General features: G+C 45.0%; 1 protein-coding gene across 2 annotated transcripts in view; it reads left to right on the forward strand.

Annotated features, from left to right (window-relative positions):
- The first annotated feature begins 5,636 nt into the window (after positions 1 to 5,636).
- COQ2 (coenzyme Q2, polyprenyltransferase) overlaps positions 5,637 to 19,892 on the forward strand; it is a 36,764-nt gene continuing 22,508 nt past the window's right edge. The window contains exons 1-4 of one of the 2 annotated variants that reach the window (XM_073617257.1): positions 5,637 to 5,996; positions 13,396 to 13,737; positions 16,626 to 16,792; positions 19,498 to 19,619. In XM_073617257.1, the coding sequence (XP_073473358.1) occupies positions 13,410 to 13,737; positions 16,626 to 16,792; positions 19,498 to 19,619 (617 nt within the window). In that variant the 5' untranslated portion in view covers positions 5,637 to 5,996; positions 13,396 to 13,409. The remainder of the gene's footprint in view (positions 5,997 to 13,395; positions 13,738 to 16,625; positions 16,793 to 19,497; positions 19,620 to 19,892) is intronic. The other variant, XM_073617256.1, reaches the window with a different exon arrangement.

Consider the following 19,892-nt stretch of genomic DNA (forward strand, 5'->3'; position numbering starts at 1 on the left):
AAATTACATTGAAGCTTTCTTAAATTTTTTACAAAAGATAGAAAAAAAAAATCAACTCAAAGAAATGAAACCTTTTCATGAAAAACTCTATAGAGAAAATTCTGTATTAATGTAATGTATCCAATAACAACTTACATACATAAGCCATTGACATCAGGTTCACGTTACAGTTTGTCCTTTAAAAGCTCATCTTCTTTCAGCTGTCAGTTTGTAAAAAATGTCTGTGTAACCTACATACATGTAATTTACAGTAGTGATGGTCACTGTGCACTGTTTGCCCCCCCACCCAAAAAAAAATATACCACCGGCCTCCACCGGCTGCTTCTCTTTTCATTGTCCAGCCAAAAGATGGGTGTGGAGAGGAGACCTAAGTGAAAATAAAATTGCAACAAAGAAGGATCAATTTCCCTCCCACAGGACTGTGCTGTGTGGCAGAGCTGTAAAGCCTCGTACACACGATCGGATTTTCCGCAGACAAAACCTTGGACTTTTGTCTGAAGGGCGTTGGCCCCAAACTTGTCTTGCATACAAACGGCACACAAACACGAACGTAGTGACGTACTATGTGTTTTTTCAGCTCTTTAGCGCCACCCTTTTCATGTTAGTAGAAGTTTTGTGAGTGTTGATTTGTGCTTTTTCATTTCGCGCCTTTCAGTTTGTTTCTGAACGGCCGTTCGTCAACCAGACATGTTGCGGAATCGGAGGAGATAACGTGTTATTTATTATTGGCCTTGGAGTTATTGCTTTGACCCAAGTCCAGTCCAGGAACAGGAGGAGGAGGATTTCTTGGACCAAAAATTGGTTGCTTTATTAATCGTGACCAATTATGTCATATGCCTTTGCTGCGGGAGCTCCAGGAGAATAATCCAGATGATTTTTGGAATTATCTCCGGATGACGGACCCCTGCTTTCACCAACTCTTGGCATTGTTGACCCCCTATATTAAGAAGCAGGACACGTGCATGAGGCTTTTATTTTATTTTTTGGTTGAATAATAATGATTTGATTTGGTATATTTTCTAGATTTTTGGATGCAGAGAATGCACTTTTTGGTTAAGTTCTATTGGCAGATAACATGTCTAATTGTATTTGTTTTCTTTTTTTAATGCACAATAAAAAAAATTGTGTAGAATAATACTTGGCTATGTGTTTTACTTCAAATGACAGTTTGGGAGTAGGCAGTTACATTTTAAAAAATACAATATAAAATTAACAAGGGACACCAACATAGTTGTATCTTTGATCTTAAAAACTACGGGATAATGGTGTTGTGGTAACTTGCCCCCCCAAAAAATAACAAGCATAATAATATTATTCTTGATATCACTAGAAAAAAAAAAGCCTTTGAAAATTAGTTTGCAATAACTCCATCAGTATCACCAGCAAAGCAGCTTCATTATTATCCCATTAAAGAAGAAGAGAATTGTGCGCTGCATTTGGAGATTTCATAAGACCGACCGCTTCTGGCTCCTCCTTGCTTCCGAGCATGCGTGTTTGTACTTTGGACTTTTGTCCGATGGACTTGTGTGCACGCGCTCGGAAAATCCGACAACAGACATTTGTCCGCTGAAAATTTTAAAGCCTGCCATCCAACATTTCTCAGCGGAAAATCTGACAACAATTGTCCGCTGGAGCGTACAAACGGTCGGATTTTCTGCCAACAGCCTGTCATCACGCAATTCCTGTCGGAAAATCCGATCGTGTGTACGAGGCTTTTATCTCAGGTTTTCATGCACAAAAATAGAAATCTTTTGCCTGGTGTTCAGAGGGCTTGCCAGGAAATTAGGAAAGGGCGCAGGAAACCCAACGGACACCCCCAAACTCAGGGCGTGCGTTGACATCTGTTGGTGTCATCACATTACGTACACTTGCTTTGTGTTCATGCACCTAAGGGCTCATTTACACTTGCTTCGGCTTCAACACACATTAACTGCTTGCCGACCAGCCGCCCCAGTTTTACTGCAGCAGAATGGCACGGCTGGGCGAAACAACGTTACCTTACGTCGCTTCGCTTTTTGGCCACTAGGTGCCTGGAGCCGATGCGAGTACCCAGCGGGCACGATGACCGCCAAGCTCCCACGATCGCTCGTGACAGAGCGAGAATCAGGATCTGTGTGTGTAAACACACAGATCCTGGTTCTTTCAGAGGAGAGGAGACAGATCGTGTGTTCATACTAAGTATGAACACCGATCTCTCTCTCCTCCTAGACAGCAGACATCCCAATCTTCAAAAACTCATTTCAGGGAGGTTTAATCAATTAAATGCAGCCTGATCAGTGCCAATTAAAGTTTGCCGTTTTTGACATACATAGGCATTCTGTGTCTCTTATTTTTCTTTTTTACTAGTAAATGTTTTTTTTTGAATGAGTACAGTCTGCTTCAGAGAGAAGGGAGAGTGCAAAACTGTAAGAGCCCTTTCATACTGGGGCGGGCGGGCCTTCGGCGATAAAGCGGCGCTATTTTTAGCGCCGCTTTACCGTCGCTATTCAGCAGCTAGCAGGGGCGGTTTTAACCGCCGCTAGCGGCCGAAAAAGGGTTAAAACCACCAGCGTTTGGTAAAACCTACAGCGCAGCAAAGATGCGGCTTGCAGCCTTTTTTTTACCGTGCTGCAAGCGCACCGCTCCAATGTGAAAGCCCTTTGGCTTTCACACTGGAGAGACAGGAGAGGCTCTTTACAGGCGCTATTTTTAGAGCTGTAGCACCTGTAAAGCGCCTCGGTGTGAAAGGGGTCTAAGTGCTGGAACATGGAAAGTTAAATTTGCAATAAAATGTATTATGTCATATTATGGCAAGTTCTCCTGCCATATCCCCAGCACTCAGCTCTTCACAGAGGAATCCGCTAGGACTGCCATTGTAACATCAAATATTATAAAGACTTTTGGCATAATCTACCGAAAACTTCTATTTGCAATATACATTACAGTGTCATATGGTGGCATACCTCCGGGTGTAGGACATGAAGAACAGTCAGCCTCGGGTAGAACAAACTGGGGATGCTCTATAATCACATTCCAATTCACCTGCATCCAGGGGCAGACTGACAACTCATGGGGCCCCCGGGCAATAGGAGAAGATTATGGGGCCCCTGGGCAATAGGAGATTATGGGGCCCCCAGGCAATAGGAGATTATGGGGCCCCCAGGCAATAGCCCTGTGCCATAAGGGGCCGTTCCTTAAGAGCCCTGTGCCGTAAACGGCCGTTCCTTCAGAGCCCTGTGCCGTAAACGGCCGCTCCTTCAAAGCCCCGTTCCGTAAACGCCCGTTCCTTCAGAGCCCTGTGCCATAAACGGCCATTCCTTAAGAGCCCCGTGCCGTAAACGGCAGTTCCTTCAGAGCCCTGTGCCGTAAACGGACGTTCCTTCAGAGCCCCGTGCCGTAAACGGACGTTCCTTCAGAGCCCCGTGCCGTAAACGGACATTCCTTCAGAGCCCCGTGCCGTAAACGGACGTTCCTTCAGAGCCCCGTGCCGTAAACGGACGTTCCTTCAGAGCCCCGTGCCGTAAACGGACGTTCTTTCAGAGCCCCGTGCCGTAAACGGACGTTCCTTCAGAGCCCCGTGCCTTAAACGGACGTTCCTTCAGAGCCCCGTGCCGTAAACGGACGTTCCTTCAGAGCCCCGTGCCGTAAACGGACGTTCCTTCAGAGCCCCGTACCGTAAACGGACGTTCCTTCAGAGCCCCGTGCCGTAAACGGACGTTCCTTCAGAGCCCCGTGCCGTAAACGGACGTTCTTTCAGAGCCCCGTGCCGTAAACGGACGTTCCTTCAGAGCCCCGTGCCGTAAACGGACGTTCCTTCAGAGCCCCGTGCCGTAAACGGACGTTCTTTCAGAGCCCCGTGCCGTAAACGGACGTTCCTTCAGAGCCCTGTGCCCTAAATGGCGGCTCCCGCATGCGTGCACGGGAGTGACATCATTGCAGCTCCGGCCAGTCACACAGCCGAAGTCCACGAACCTGGAAGGAAGACGGGTGAAGATGGGAGCACCTGCAGTGGTGACAGTTTTTTGAGCTAAGGGCATTTTTCAGGCGTTTTGTTTCAGGTGACAAAACGCTCAAATGTGAACAGGTGCCATTGAAATGAATAAGATTTTGCTTGTTGGCCGTTTTTCAGGCTTTTTTTTGGGTGTTTTACAAGCGTTTTATGAGCTGAAAACGCTCAGGTGTGAATGCAGCCTTAGGGTTGCCACCTCATCTCTTTAAACCCGAACACATATGAATGACAAAGGAGTCGGAGGCTAATTTAACCACTTAAAGACCAGCCGCCGCAGTTATACTGCGGCAGGTTGGTTCTCCTGGGTGAATCGCCGTCATGGTACGTCGACTGGTTTAAGACCACTAGTGTTAACCCCTTCCCTGCCAGTGACATTTATACAGTAATCAGTGTGGCTATTTTTAGCTCTGATCGCTGTATAAATGTCAACGGTCCCAAAAAAGTGTCTGATTTGTCCGCCGCAATGTCGCAGTCCTGCTAAAAATCGCAGATCACTGCCATTACTAGTAAAAAAAAAAAAAAAAAACAATTATTATTAATAAAAATGCCATAAACATATACGCTATTTTGTAGACACTATAACAATCAATATACGCTTATTGCGATTTTTAAAATTTTTTTTATCAAAAATATGTAAAAGAATACATATCAGCATAAACTGATGAAGAAATTTGTTTTTTTTACATTTGGGGGGGGGATATTTATTATAGTTAAAAAAATTGTCAGTTAAAACGACACAGTGCCGTATCGCAAAAAATGGCCTGGTCATTAAGGCTCGGTTCACACTGCTGCGCTGTGAATTTGTTCCGTTTTTTGTCCTGTGGGAGGTGCGAATTTACAGCGAATTTACCGCGAATTTCAGGAGTTGGACATAGCTGCGATTGATATTCTAGCCAATAGAATCATAATGTAAAAAAAAAAAGGCGCTAACTTCCTGTGTACTTCCTGGTTTTTGTGGAGAGTAGTGTGGTGGAATTCGCACATATGTGAACCATCAATGCGATTCAAGAACGATTTACATTGATGTCTATGGAGACTAAATTCGTAACGCAACGCAGTAAACTCGCACAAGACCCTTTTTTTTTATCGCATCGCATTCGTAGAGGAATCGCAACTCGTGTATGTGAACGACCGTCATTGAAAACAATGACTTTAGGGATGACATGCGAATTTAAAGTGCTTTTGACACATCGCATTCGTTATGAACTCGCATCAGTGTGAACCGGGCCTAAGGGGCCAAATCCTTCTGGTCCTTAATTAATTAATGCAGATAAAGCACTAAGTTAGTTTAATTACCACCATAATCAGCCCCAGATCCTGTGTAATTTATATGTGTTTGGGTTTAAAGGGATGAGGCGGCGACCATAGGTTTACTAACTTCGGAGGGATTTCCCCTCACTTCCTGTTTTCACCGTGGTACAGGAAGTGAGAGGGATTAACCCCACCCCGGGATTGAAAAAAAAAACCTGTTATAACCCTTCGTAACTAAAAAAAAAAAAAAAAAAATTGCTTTAAGTTCTACTGTTCTAATGTTTTATTATTCCCCTTTAGAACTATTATAGCAGCTCTGCAGGACCGGCCACTAGGGGGCGCCAACGGCGCGAGCGCCCATCTCTTACAACGTGGACACAGAGTCCTGGAATTGCCCACGCCCCCCCTGAGAGCTGATTGGAGGGCTGCAGTTCTCTCGGGCCAAGGGACCATTTGCAGCGCTATATAAAGGTTTCCATGGCAACAGAGCAGAGGCGCGCACGTCGCCTGTTCTCTATGGTATCTTCAATGGTTCGGTCAGGGGGCGCCGCACTGCCCCACTCACACCCGTCACGAATTACACTGCTGCGGGGCAGTGTGTGGGTGGAATGCCCGTGGAGGCGTTTTGTGTGGCAGTGCGGAGTTTTGTCCCGGGCGGCGGCCCGTAGCTGAAGCCGGAAGTGCTGTGGGAGCCACGTGACCAGACCAAGGCAGCTGGAGGAGGCGAGACATGGAGGCCTAGCCTGGAGGTGATCACGTGAGAAGACCATCATCAGTGTCCGGGGTGGTGGGAGGACTTTCCTGATGTGGAGGAGACCTCCATCTAGGAGGACAATATCAGACAATGTCCCACCATAGGCTGTCAGGTCATTTCTTCATTCATTTCCCATTGAAATGAATGGAAATGCACTAAAATGTGATCACACGTATGTCTGCGCTTCGTGGCACACCTAAACGCGTCATTGGCGGGCGCCGATCTGTGTTGACGATCGATACAGAGCACATTGTGACGAGCGTAGAAAATTCATTTCTATGGATTCCAGCGGGAAATGCATCTGGGTTGGAAAAAACACGGGGTGGAGTCACACCCCCTTTTTTTTTTTTTTTTTTTTTCTTGAACCCACGGCTTGTTTGCGCTTGCGTCACCCTCTGAAAAGCGATCTACTGCAGCCAAGGAGTAAGGATGTGGGCTCAGGCGTGTTCGCAGCCACACACGCGCCCGCCACGAAGCTGACACTCCGCAGCGCTGATCGCAGGCAGTGAGACGTTTCCCGATCTGTACAGCCGCAGACCAGGAAATGTCTCACTGCCTGTGATTAGCGCTGCGGAGTGTCAGCTTCCTGGCGGGCGCGTGTGGGTGCGAACATGCCCCATCCTTACCAAGGAGGTGGTATATTGCCCCCCCCCCCCCCCGATCGGTATTTTGGCTCTTAAAAGCCTTCAAACAATACATGGTGGCGGCGTGACCTCCATTCACGTGGTTGGCGGCAGTGATGCCCACCAAGAGTGACGCGAGAGGATAATTTTACCGCCATCTTAGCGGAATTCTTTCGCTGCCGCTGATGTATGCGGCAGCAGCAACAACAGCGGGTGGCTTTTCACGTGTGGAAGCCGGGAATGAGTGGAAGGTGAGGCTGTCAGGTGGAAGCGATCTAGCGGCTTTACAGCCGGCCGGTCCCTTTTGCACACCCGTTGTACATTCGACACCCCCCCCCCCCAATCCACAAGCAGATCTCCGCCATGTTTCCCAGGTTTTACAGTCCCACCTACCGACCTGGGACCGGTGTTCTATAAAATAGTGCCTCCCCCCCCGGATAATGGCGCTGACGACCTGCACATGCGCAGTACGCAACGTTACTCTAGCTCAGTGATGGTGAACCTTGGCACCCCAGATGTTTTGGAACTACATTACCCATGATGCTCATGCACTCTGCAGTGTAGCTGAGCATCATGGGAAATGTAGTTCCAAAACATCTGGGGTGCCAAGGGTCACCATCACTGCTCTAGCTAATATGTTCTTCAGCTGGCGTGACGTCAGCACTTCCATAGTGGGTGGTAAAAGCGGCAGCTGAGGGTGGAAGTGATGTAGTACACGTTGCTTTCAAGTTCTCACGGCATAGGGGAGACCAGTGAATACACCATGCCGGTGTTCTATCGAAAAGTGCATCCCGTCAAATAATGCCTCTGACCATCTGTGCATGTGCAGTGCTGACACGCCAGCTGATCGAAATATCAGCTAGAGCAGTAATGGCGAACCTTGGCACCCCAGATGTTTTGGAACTACATTTCCCATGATGCTCATGCACTTTGCAGCGTATGATGAACATCATGGGAAATGTAGTTCCAAAACATCTGGTGCGCCAAGGTGCGCCATCACTGAGCTAGAGTAGCATTGCGTACTGAGCATGCGCAGATCGTCAGAGGCATTATCCAACAGGGTGCACTTTTTGATAGAACACCGGCATGGTGGGTGCTGCCGGATGGAGACCAGTTAACATCCATTCACTGGTCTCCCCTATGCAGTGAGAACTTGGAAGCCACGTGTATTACATCACTTCCACCCTCAGCTGCTGCTTTTACCACCCACTATGGAAGTGCTGACGTCACACCAGCTGACCAACATATCAGCTAGAGTAGCATTGCGTAGTGCGCATGCGCAGATCGTCAGAGGCATTATCCGACGATCTGCAAAGGGAGAATGTAATCGTCAGATTCTGCCTGCCTCTCTGCTCATGTGGGAGAATTGGGGTGTGTTGCAGGGCGGGCCAGCGTCCTGAAACGCACTCAGATCCGCCTGTCACGTGGTCGGTCAATTCTCCCGCATGAGCAGAGAGGCAGGCAGAATCTGACGATTACATTCTCCCTTTGCAGACTGTCAGATAATGCCTCCCGATGATCTGCGCATGCGCAGTGTTGACATCACGCCAGCTAATCAAAATATCAGCTGGAGTGAAGTTGCATGGTGGGTGCTGCTGGATGGAGAGGAGGGAGACCAGTGAACATCCATTCACTGATCTCCCCTATGCAGTGAAAACTTGAAAGCCGCGTGTATTACTAGTTCAAGGGTTATCACTCTCATGCCACCAGATCATTTGAACAAAAACGAAGAAAAAAACCCACTAAGGCGGACTTTGAAGGCAGATTACATATAGTTACATAGTAGGTGAGGTTGAAAAAAGACACAAGTCCATCAAGTCCAACCTATGTGAATGGACAGTTTATAAAAAAACAAAAAAAAAAAAACAAACACTTTCTTCAAATTTAAAGGTTAAGTTCACCTTTACAGAAAAATCTGTAAGGTGAACTTATGCTGGACTCCCTCCTCACCCCCCACGGTATCGCTGACCTGGAGTCCGGCGATCACTCGCACTGACACATTTGTCACCACTTCACCGTGATTAATGAGTCATCAGGGATTTTTCTGACCCCTGATGAAAGTCCCCTATGTGATGCCATTTTGGTGTGACAGGTTCTCTTTAAATAGTCATCAGGGGTGTTTTTGACCCCTTGATGCCTCACCTGCCCTCCACTGAAGCTAATGGAGCACAGAACACACACCATTAGCTTGGTCTTCCATAGTGGGTGGTAAAAGCAGCAGCTGAGGGTGGAAGTGATGTAATAATACACGTTGGATCGACAATATTGGTTACAAATAATATTTTATTCATACATAAAAATGACATATACACAAAAATATAACGTTTTTAAAAAAAAAAAGTATGTGTCCACTAACAGAAAAAGAAGTCACATATACCCAAATGACGTTCAACAGTATGACATCAAAAGAATGCGTGAGCCCCTGTGTGTCTACGCGTTTCACTTGATCGCTTCTTCAGGACACACATTGGGGGGGGTATAGAAACAGGTCTCAGTGGTCAGGGCGTGTAACAATGCCTGCATGAAAATCTCCCTGGGCAGGCAACAGAACAATGCAGTAGCCACAACCATAATCCAAAATTGGCATAATGAGCCAGATAATTGTGCCTCTAGGGGCAAAAGAAATTCCTACATGGTAGACTTCACATCAGATAGTGGTCACACAGTAGCTATATTGACATAAGTAGTCCACAGTCTGTCAGATCATTATAGCTTGTTAGTGTGCCCATATGTTATCCCCAGGAGCTGTCACCAGCACATGCCCGAACCAGTGAGACCTGTTTCTATAACCCCCCCCCCCCCCCATGTGTGTCCTGAAAAAGCGATCCAGCGAAACGCGTATATACACAGGGGCTCATGTATTCTTTTGATGTCATACTGTTGAACGTAATTTGTCATTTGGGTATATGTGACTTCCACTTTTTCTGGCCATCCCTTGGCTGTTAGTGGACACATACCTTTTTTTACATCCTATATTTTTGTATGTGTATATGTCATTTTTATGTATGAATAAAATATTATTTTTAACCACTATTGTTGATCCAACGTGTATTATTACATCACTTCCACCCTCAGCTGCTGCTTTTACCACCCACTATGGAAGACCAAGCTAATGGTGTGTGTTCTGTGCTCCATTAGCTTCAGTGGAGGGCAGGTGAGGCATCAAGGGGTCAAAAACACCCCTGATGACTATTTAAAGAGAACCTGTCACACCAAAATGGCATCACATAGGGGACTTTCATCAGGGGTCAGAAAAATCCCTGATGACTCATTAATCACGGTGAAGTGGTGACAAATGTGTCAGTGCGAGTGATCGCCGGACTCCAGGTCAGCGATACCGTGGGGGGGTGAGGAGGGGGTCCAGCGTAAGTTCACCTTACAGATTTTTCTGTAAAGGTGAACTTAACCTTTAAATTTGAAGAAAGTGTTTGTTTGTTTTTTTTTTTTTTTTTTTTTTTTTTTTTTATATAAACTGTCCATTTAGGTTTTCGGCCAAGTGCCTTCAGAATTTTTGGTACACGGCTGCAAGAGGACGTGTACTGAGTGAATAGCTGGCATAAGGGAGACACGGGTGCATCAGACAGCCTCTAACCCCCAAATGACCCCTTTTTGTAAAGTAGACCGTCCAAGGTATTTAGTAAGAGGCATGGCGAGTTTTTTGAAGTTTTAATTTTTTTTCCACAATTCTTTGCAAAATTAAGATCCTCCTTTCTTTTTTTTTTTTTTTTTTTTTTTTTTCTTTACAAAATTGTCATAACAAGTTATTTCTCACACACAGCATATGCATACTTCCAATTACACCCCAAAACACATTCTACTACTCCTCCTGAGTACGGCGATACCACATGTGTGAGACTTTTACACAGCCTGGCCACATACAGAGGCCCAACATGCAGGGAGCACCATCAGGCGTTCTAGGAGCATAAATTACACCTTTTAATTTCTTGACTACCTCTTTCTACACTTTTGAAGGCCCTGGAGCACCAGGACAATGGAAACGCCCAAAAGATTACCCCATTTTGGAAAGTAAACACCCCAACGTATATTCTGAGGCACAATGAGTCTTTTGAACATGTCATTTTTTTTTTTTCCCACAAGTTTTTGAAAAATGTGGAAAGAAAATGAAAACGCAATTTTTTTTTTTTTTTTTTTTTTTTTACACAAAGTTGTCAATGTATAAGATATTTCTAACACACAGCATGTACATAGCAAAAATTACACCCCAAAATATATTCCTCTACTCCTCCTGAGTATGGCGATACCACATGTGTGAGACTTTTACACAGCCTGGCCACTTAGAGGCCCAACATGCAGAGAGCACCATCAGGTGTTCTAGGGACATACATTTCAAATCTAATTTAACAACTACCTATTACACTTTTGTGAGGCACTGTAATGCACTGATGTGGCACGGCTGGGCATGGCTGAGCACAGTTGGGCATGGATGAGCATGGCTTAAAAATGCCTATGCCACTTACAGCTTCTAAATGCCTTGGTGGACATGAGGCCATAGGTTAACATGAAGAGGCGTCTTTAAGCTGTAAAAAACGCTCCTAAAAGCGGCTCTAAAAACATCCGTGGGCATGAGGCCTTATCAGAGTTATGCCCCGTACACTCGATCGGAAATTCCGCCAGCAAAAGTCCGATGTGAGCTTTTGGTCGGATATTCCAACCGAGTGTATGCTCCATCGGACTTTTGCTGGCGGAATTCCCGCCAGCAAAAGATTTAGAGCAGGTTCTCTATTTTTCCGACGGAAAAAGTTCCTATCGGAAATTCCGATCATCTGTAGCAGTTCCGACACACACAATTCCTACGCATGCTCGGGAACAATTCGACGCATGCTCGGAAGCATTGAACTTCATTTTCTCGGCTCGTCGTATGGTTGTACGTCACCGTGTTCTTGACGGTTGAAAGTTCAGAGGACTTTTGTGTGGCCGTGTGTATGCAAGGCAAGCTTAAGCGGAATTCCGTCGGGAAAAACCATCCAAGGTTTTTCTGACGGAAATTCCGATCGTGTGTACAGGGCATTAGAGCGTTTTTGCAGCTGAAAAACTCCTCTTAAGGCCTTGTGCACACTGGATGTTTTTGGACATTTTTACAGCTGCTCTTTTTTAGCTTCAGACATTTTGTTTTTTTTGTTTTTTCTACAGTCAATAAACTCTCCATCATGTTATCCTATGTGTCCATGCACACATAGGCTGTTATCAACTGTTTATGGCTTTAAAAAAAAACCCCAAAACTAGTGCGTTCTGAGAGGAGTTTTTCAGCTGTAAAAAAACACTCTAACGTCAGAAAACGCTGATAGACGCCAATAACTGCTTGAAACCACGTCTCACCAACGTTTTTGATCCATTAAAACAAAGTAAATTAAAAAAAACGCTAACGTGGAAAAATGCTGTTGCAAAAATGTTGATAAAAATGGCGTTTTTATAACGTTATTTTAACGTTCAGTGTGCATGAGGCCCAAAACACGCTAGTTGTGGGGAGTGTTTTCTGGCTCCTACCAAAAACTGCTGATAACAGTCTGTGTGCATGGACACATAAGATAACATGTTGGGGAATTTACTGGCTGCAGAAAAAAACGTCTGACTCCAAAAACGGCAGCTGTAAAAACATCCAGTGTGCATGAGGCCTTATTGTCAAAGTTTATCCTCCTCCCCACCCGTGCTATAGCTGAAAGACGGCTACAGTGCGGGCCTTTATTGCCGGGAGGGCGTCCATGTACGTCCTCCTAGGAATGCGCCGCCCTGCGGGGCCCATGTGCCGCGTTCTGTGATCAGTGAGTTGAGAGTCGGCTGATCACAGATCGGAGTAAGCAGCCAATGACAGCTGATCACATGATGTAAACAGAGGATCGTAATCGGCTTTTTTTTTTTTTTTTCCTCGCGCAGACAGCGTGAGGAGAAAAAAAAAAGCCGAGTAGCGGCTTCTGTCAGAGGACATCGGTCCCGATCACAAAGAGCTACTGCTGCTCTGCAGAGCCCACCGGTGCCACCTACCAATGCCCACCAGTGTCGCCTATTAGTGCTGCCAATCAGTGCTGCCTATCATTGCCACCTATTACTGCAGCCTCATCGGTGCACATCAGTGAAGGAGAAACATTACCCGTTTTCAAAATTTTAAAAAATAAAGAATGAACTTTTTTTTTTTTTTTTTTTTTTTTAATTTTTGGTCTTTAGCAAATAAAAACAAAAAACACTGCAGCGATTAAATACCATCAAAAGAAAGCTCTATTTTTGTAAAAAAAAATATCATTTGAGTACAGTGTTGCGTGACCGCGCAATTGTCATTCAAAGAGTGACAGCTCTGAAAGCTGAAAATTAGCCTGGGCAGGACAGGAGGGTTTAAGTGCCCAGTAAGCAAGTGGTTAATTGAACAAGCTGAAGTTAGAAGCTGATTGGCTAACACAGACACAGCTGCACCAGATTCTGTGTGCACCAGTTTTAGTAAATCCTCCCCCAAATTGTTGGTAGCACTAGTAATGAAATTATAAGGGTTCACATACTTTTTTATTATTTTTTTTTTTATTCCCCCCCCCCCCCCCCCCACAGGCTGACTTGATTTCAAACCAATCCTTTGGTAATGCCTAGCAATGTGAAATGTTTTGTTGAATATAATCCTCTTTGTTATGACAGCTCAGGTTGCAGTATATTTTAGAAGTCGCTAATGCGGAAATGCAGGGAAATTCCCAACTGTAAAATTTTTCTTTGTTAAAAACTAAAGTTGTTTATATAAAAAAAACATGCTGATAATAATTGTGATGGTTTTAATTTTGTAGGTGGGATATCCAGGATGGCTGCGATACCTGTGGGAATACTACGAGGATGCATGTCCTTCCATAGATTGGTGTACAGACCCTGCACTTATGTGTACAGCACCTGGCCTGGCTGCGTTCACACAAACCACAAGAAGAACATACTGGATCCCAGATGGCCTCACACATACCGTTTATATAACCCCCTCCTGAATACTTGGTGTCCTTCCAGGTCTCAGAGCTCACCTCTCAAAACAGGCAACCAAGCTGCCACAAGGCGTCACTTTTCTGCTGCTTCTCTAGTTCAGTCAATGCCAGAAAATGTCCAGCCCTACCTGCGACTTATAAGACTGGATAAGCCAATAGGTAACAAAAAAAAAAAAAAAAACGCACCACATGCAAATTATGTAAGACACTTGTCAAACACAATGCCGGTGGGCTGAATCCGGCCTGCCGGCCAATTTCATGTGGCCCTTGCAGCTGCGGCGCCCTCCTGGTCTCTGCCCACCCCCTGTCTCAGCAGTCGTCGGCAGAGAGGAGGATAGAACTCCTCCACCAGATCCTGTGCTTCTCTGTGTAGCCCCGGAGAGGCTTGTGTCTGCCCCCCACCCCCTGTCTCAGCAGAAAGGAGGATAGAACTCCTCCGCCATATACTGTGCTTCTCTGTGTAGCCCCAGAGAGGCTTGTGTCTGCCCCCCCACCCCTGTCTCAGCAGTCCGCAGCAGAGAAGAGGACAAAATTCCTCCACCAGATACTGTGCTTCTGAAGACAGCCACAGAGAGGCTTGTCTCTGCCCCCCCCTCTCAGCAGAGAGATGGACAGAACTCCTGCTACAGACCCTGTGTCTCTCTGTGCAGCCACTTATCTCTGCCTCCCCTGGTCACAGCATTCAGCAGACTCTGGCAGCTGTCTCCAGTCCTCCTCCAGACACTGCACTTTCTATACCCCACTCCCAGCTTCTACCTGGCAGCAGCACAGGGTAAGGGAGGATGGGGGACTCTTAACTTCTGATGGTGGGGGGCTCTTTACATCTGAAGTAAGGGGGTGGGTTTGCCCTGGACTATTATGAGAATAATACAATTCTATTCCAGTTAAAAATGAGGGTCGCACACTGCTGGTATCGACCATAAGAAACTTTTTTGTAGACTGCTCAGACAGAACATCATGGCAGATCCAACTGGCCCTTAAAGGGCAACCATAATGCTGATGCGGCACAGGATGAAATTGACTTTGACACTCCTGTTGTAAAATAATCATCTAATTAGTCAGTGCAGATTAAGGATAAGCTGTGCCATGGCTAATATTTTTTTATGAAAAAGCTTTTTCCCTGGCTGTCCTTTTTATTCTATGGCTTCAGTGCTGACCTGAAACATGCATGCAGATCCGGAGTCCTGATGACACCGCCTGCATGATTGTTCAGAGTTTATGGAGACAGAGACGTCAATAGAAGCTTATATTTCTGCACCCAGGAGTACAGATGTTTGCATACAGTCATGGGCATCAGCCTTTGCAAATCAATGACCAGCTGTAGCTGTATGCTGGTAACCACTCAACTGAGGGTACAGATGAACAGCCCTGGACACAAACTATGTCCAGGGCACACATTGGTCCCTCTATACTTGTAAACGTTGGGATCTGCTGTTGCCTACATACAGCGTACAGTACAGAAGTAACAAGACGGGGGGCGCCACCACCTAAGTGTTGCAATTTATTTTAAAACAATAATATGCATTCACCTAGTAAACATAGTATATTCACACATTAATAGTATTGCTTGACATCTGTGGTTCGTCAGGGAAGCTTGCCAGCATGAAAAGATCCTGGAAACTAGCTGTAGAATCTGTTCAGCAGGTAAGCATTACTTGGCAAAGCAGAAAAGAGGAAAAGCTCCTCCTAAGTGTAGTAAGATCAGTAAAAATGTATTAGACCCCTAAATAGGGCTACTCTTCAAGTATTAAAAACATAAGCTCCTCTGTCATGAAGAGAATTCATGTGTCTGGGTTGTTACTTGCCTGATCGCTGAGGAGATGTGCCTTGGTGGCCTCAGAGCCGCTGTAGGAAGTCCGCTGGTGCTTTTATGAAGCCGTGGCGCGCACCGCGAACCGCAGCGTGGAGGAGGCGGTGACGTTGAGCGTGGTGACCTCAGAAAATTCAGGGTGCTTTGCGACGTGTTTCAGAGCATGCGCCGTGCTGTGTCCGGGCATGCACGCTCCTTTCTCAAGTGTTAACAGGCAATGGAGAGGTTGCAGGAAGCAATTCGGTCAGTCAGATGCTGTGAATCAGTGTGGAATGCACCGCTGGCCGGAAGCGATATGACGTTGGGGAGGTGCAGGATTGGGACAGTGTCAGGGTAATGGGCATGGTTACGTGTTTCAGGGCTCTGAAATGCGTAACCACGGAGCACTGAAACGCATATCCACGCCCATCAAGGTGACGCTATCCTGATCCTGCACCTTCCTGATGTCACTTACAGTTCCGGCCACTGGTGTGCTCCACGCTGGTTCACAGAGTGACAGACCCAGCTCCCCCTGTCTTGTTACGGTTCTACAACAGAGGATACTCCACAATCTGTCAGAGGAGCAGCAGTCATCTCTATAAGTGACCAATTTTTAAGCAAGTGGCACTTGACATTGGACCCGTATGGCCCTGTAAAACTTTTTTTTAAATACTTTGTTATGTGTCTTATTATTTATTATTATTATTATTATACAGGATTTATAAAGTGCCAACAGTTTGCACAGCTCTTTACAATGTAGGGGGGGGGGGGACAATACAGTTCAATACAGAAGGAATAGGAGGGCCCTGCTCATGGAGCTTACAATCTAAAGGGAGGTGGTACAAAAGGTAATGGCTGCAGGGGGTGATCTGATGGAGGTGACTCGGGTAGGGTTCTTAGGTGGGTGTGTGGGATAGGCTTCCCTGAATAAGTGAGTTTTCAGGCATTTCCTAAAGGTGGACAGGGTAGGGTCTGAGGCAGACATACTGGGGCAGGGAGTTCCAGAGGATGGGAGAGTCTTGGAGGCGAGCATCATTCATCATACAGTACAGGCAGCTGTATACAACATCTGTACTTCTGGTTAAGAAATACTCCCTTTGCTCAGTGTACAGCCCTCTGTGAGGCCATAGAAAGCACCTCACATTCTGAAGAGAATCGCCTGTCCCCTGCCAGCATTCTGCAGAAGGACTCTTGGAGGGGGGTGGGGTCATCATGGTCCGTGTCCAATTTTAACTTGTATTCTTTTAATTAATTGCAGGAACCTGGTTGCTGTACCTACCCTGCACCTGGAGCATTGCCCTGGCAGCAGATCCGGGGAGCCTGCCTGACCTCTCTATGCTGGCGTTGTTTGGCACAGGGGCGATATTGATGCGTGGTGCTGGGTGCACTATTAATGACATGTGGGACAAAGATTTTGACAGAAAGGTATGCCGTAAATAGACATATCAAGGGTTGCCTGGATCTAAATGTGACTACCAAAAAATGTCAAATTTGGGTGGATTGGTTCTTTAATAACTTGATAATCTGTAGCAGGTGTGGACAACTTCGGCACTTTAGCTATGGTCCAACTACAAATCCAATGAGGCAGAGGCATGATGGGATTTGTAGTTTGGAATGCTGCGGTTGCTCACACCTGATCTGTTGTATAATAACTGACATGGGGCCGAGGTTGACGGTACTTTTGTTTTGTTTTAGAACTTCTTTTCTCCCCATGCAAGCCAGTGGGAATGCAAAAGCAGTTTGAAGGTTAATTTCAGAAACGTCCTAAATGCACATGGAATGCGTCTGAAAGCAAGCTGCATTTGTCCATGGACACAAGCTCAAAGCCCGTTCACACCAACACTAACACTGTGCGATTTCTGTGAGCGAGATGTATTAAAATAATATAATTTGACTGAGGAAACTATTAAAATTGTGTTTGTATGTTTTGGTATAAGTTGTACATGTATGTAATAAGTGTTGGGGAACTTAGCATCTGAGGTACCCATTGGTTGGATTGATCTCTCGACATTAAAAAAAAGATTGGGGGAGTTGGGGGTGCACATTTTTGGTTGTGGATGGCCATTACCAAAACATTTGCGTTTTTGTGCCCCCTAAAATCTAACTTTAATGTGTGGGTTTTTTTTTTTTTCCTGAAATTTTGTGATTCCTAGACCTTTGTTGGTAATATTGTGTGACATAAAAAATTGGAGCCACACTATTTTATTCTCTAGGGTGTCTGCTTTTAGAAAAAAATATCATGTTTTGGGGGTTTTATGTAATCTTCAGGCCTAAAATGATTTTTTTTTTTTAAATGTGCAAAAACGGCTCATTGGTTGGGGAATTTTCAGGGTCTCCTCAAAGCAGAGGCATGGTCATGGGTGCACATCAGCCTGGCAGTAGAGCTGTTGCTGTTAAAACTATTAGATTTTACAGCTAATACAATATTTTTAGCACACAAGAGTACAAGAGACAAATCATGGTCGCCATGGTGACAAGAAATTTGCATTCTGGCACCTGGGCTGCCGCCCAAATGCTTTCACCCCCCCCCCCCCCCCCCCAATGTATCCTGGGCTCCGCTTGCTCATCTGTGGGCCCAGGAGCGGCATAGTGGGTGCTGGGTAGAGGGGAGGGAGGAGAGTGGACATGCGTCCGCTCTCCTCTTTTTGTAGCTGACCTGGACGTGAAGTTTATGACGTCACTTCCGGGTCCTTTGTAACGCTAAACTGCTGACCCATAGGGAGCTTTAAAAGCGTCGCCTATGGAAAATCTAGGATACTTGCACTCATATTTAAGGTTTGATATGTTGGGTATCTATTTACTCGGTGCAACCTTGGCTTTTATATTTTACCAAAAAAATTGGGTAATTTATTGCGTTTTTTTGCCTCCCCAAAACTAACTTTAAGGTTTTTTTTTTTTTTCTGATATATAATAAATATATATATATATATATATATATATATATATATATATATATATATATATATATATATATATATATATATATATATATATATATATATATATATATATATATATATATATATATATATATATATATATTAGATTAATTTCCAGGTAGCAGGCGCTACCGGCGGCTCGCTCCCACAGCAATTGTGCACAATAGAAGCCGCGGTCTCAATGTCCGCCGGCACACGCTGATCATTCAGTGCACAGGCAGAACGATAGTGTAAACATACTCGGGATTACATCTCAGGATCCTGGTCCAGGTTACTTACCTTGTTCCCAGGATCCTGCGATGTCCCCCTGCTGTGTCTGCGGGCTGTGTTCCCCGCCCGAAGCCTCTCTGTGCCAGGCTCCGTTCCCTGCGATCGTTGCAACGCACAGGGGCGGAGCCTGGCAGCAAATTAAAAATAAAGTAAAAATCATAACACATATAGTACTGTAATCTTAGAGATTACAGTACTGTATGAAATTATTTCACATCCCTTTTGTCCCCAGTGCTTTGTCCAATGCCCTGCATGCAAATTTATATGATATATATATATATACATACACACAGTTCTTTCTGCCTGGAAACTTGAGATTGTCCATAGCAACCAAAAAGTGTCCCTTTATGTCAAAAGTGGCTTTAGACCAGCTAGAAAACAGCGATAGTAAATTAGAACACTTGCAGAATTGAGCGATAGTTAATTGTTGGGAAATGTATTTTATTATTATTTTTTTTAATTATTTATTTATTATATTATAATTTTATGTTTTTGTGTTTCAAACTTCATCATACCCGGGATATCTATTAGACTCTTGGTGGACAGATATAAGTGTGTTATTGTTAAGAATTACAGGCCTACAATATAAAATGCCAAATTTCCATGCAAAATAATTGTACTGCTTTCAGCACCTAAAATCCGAAATAATCAAAGCATGGACAAATGCTACGTGTTTTGGACAGACTGTTCTTTTTAAGCAACAGTTCAAATAGGATGACTCTCTCTAGCAGAGAAATAGATGTCCATAAAAGTTGAGAGGTTCTAACCCCTCGCCACTTTTTTCTAGAGCTAAAAACAAATGTTTGGCTTTTCGTACTCCTTCTAAGTTCCTCCAGTGCTAAGATATTTCATAGTTCAGGATAGTTTACAGCTTCAACATTGTTTATGACTCCAAATCTGATTTTGTTTTTATCTCTGAAGGTGGAGAGAACGGCAAGTCGTCCCATTGCAGCGGGTGACATCTCTCGGTTCCAGTCCTTGGTTTTCCTGGGCGGTCAGCTTAGCGTGGCTTTGTGTGTACTTTTGTGTCTAAATAATTATAGGTGGGTTCATCTTATTTTAGAATGGATAGTTGTACATTGTGATTGTGGAATTGTATGGCCTGGCAGATCTAGGCAGACCATGGAATGTGAAAATTGCTTGATTCCACCATTCAACAAAGTCCATTTTGATGGGGAAATCCACTCCTGCAGTGCTGTATTCTGCTGGCGGGGAGCCTTCCCCACTGGTAGAATACATTGATCACTATTGCCACCACCAGTGATTAGGTGAAAAAAAACAGATCCTTCTATAAAGAGTACCTGACACTGCCTATT

The sequence above is a fragment of the Aquarana catesbeiana genome, linkage group LG02 (genome assembly GCF_042186555.1).
Source record: "Aquarana catesbeiana isolate 2022-GZ linkage group LG02, ASM4218655v1, whole genome shotgun sequence".
Lineage (NCBI taxonomy): Eukaryota > Metazoa > Chordata > Amphibia > Anura > Ranidae > Aquarana > Aquarana catesbeiana.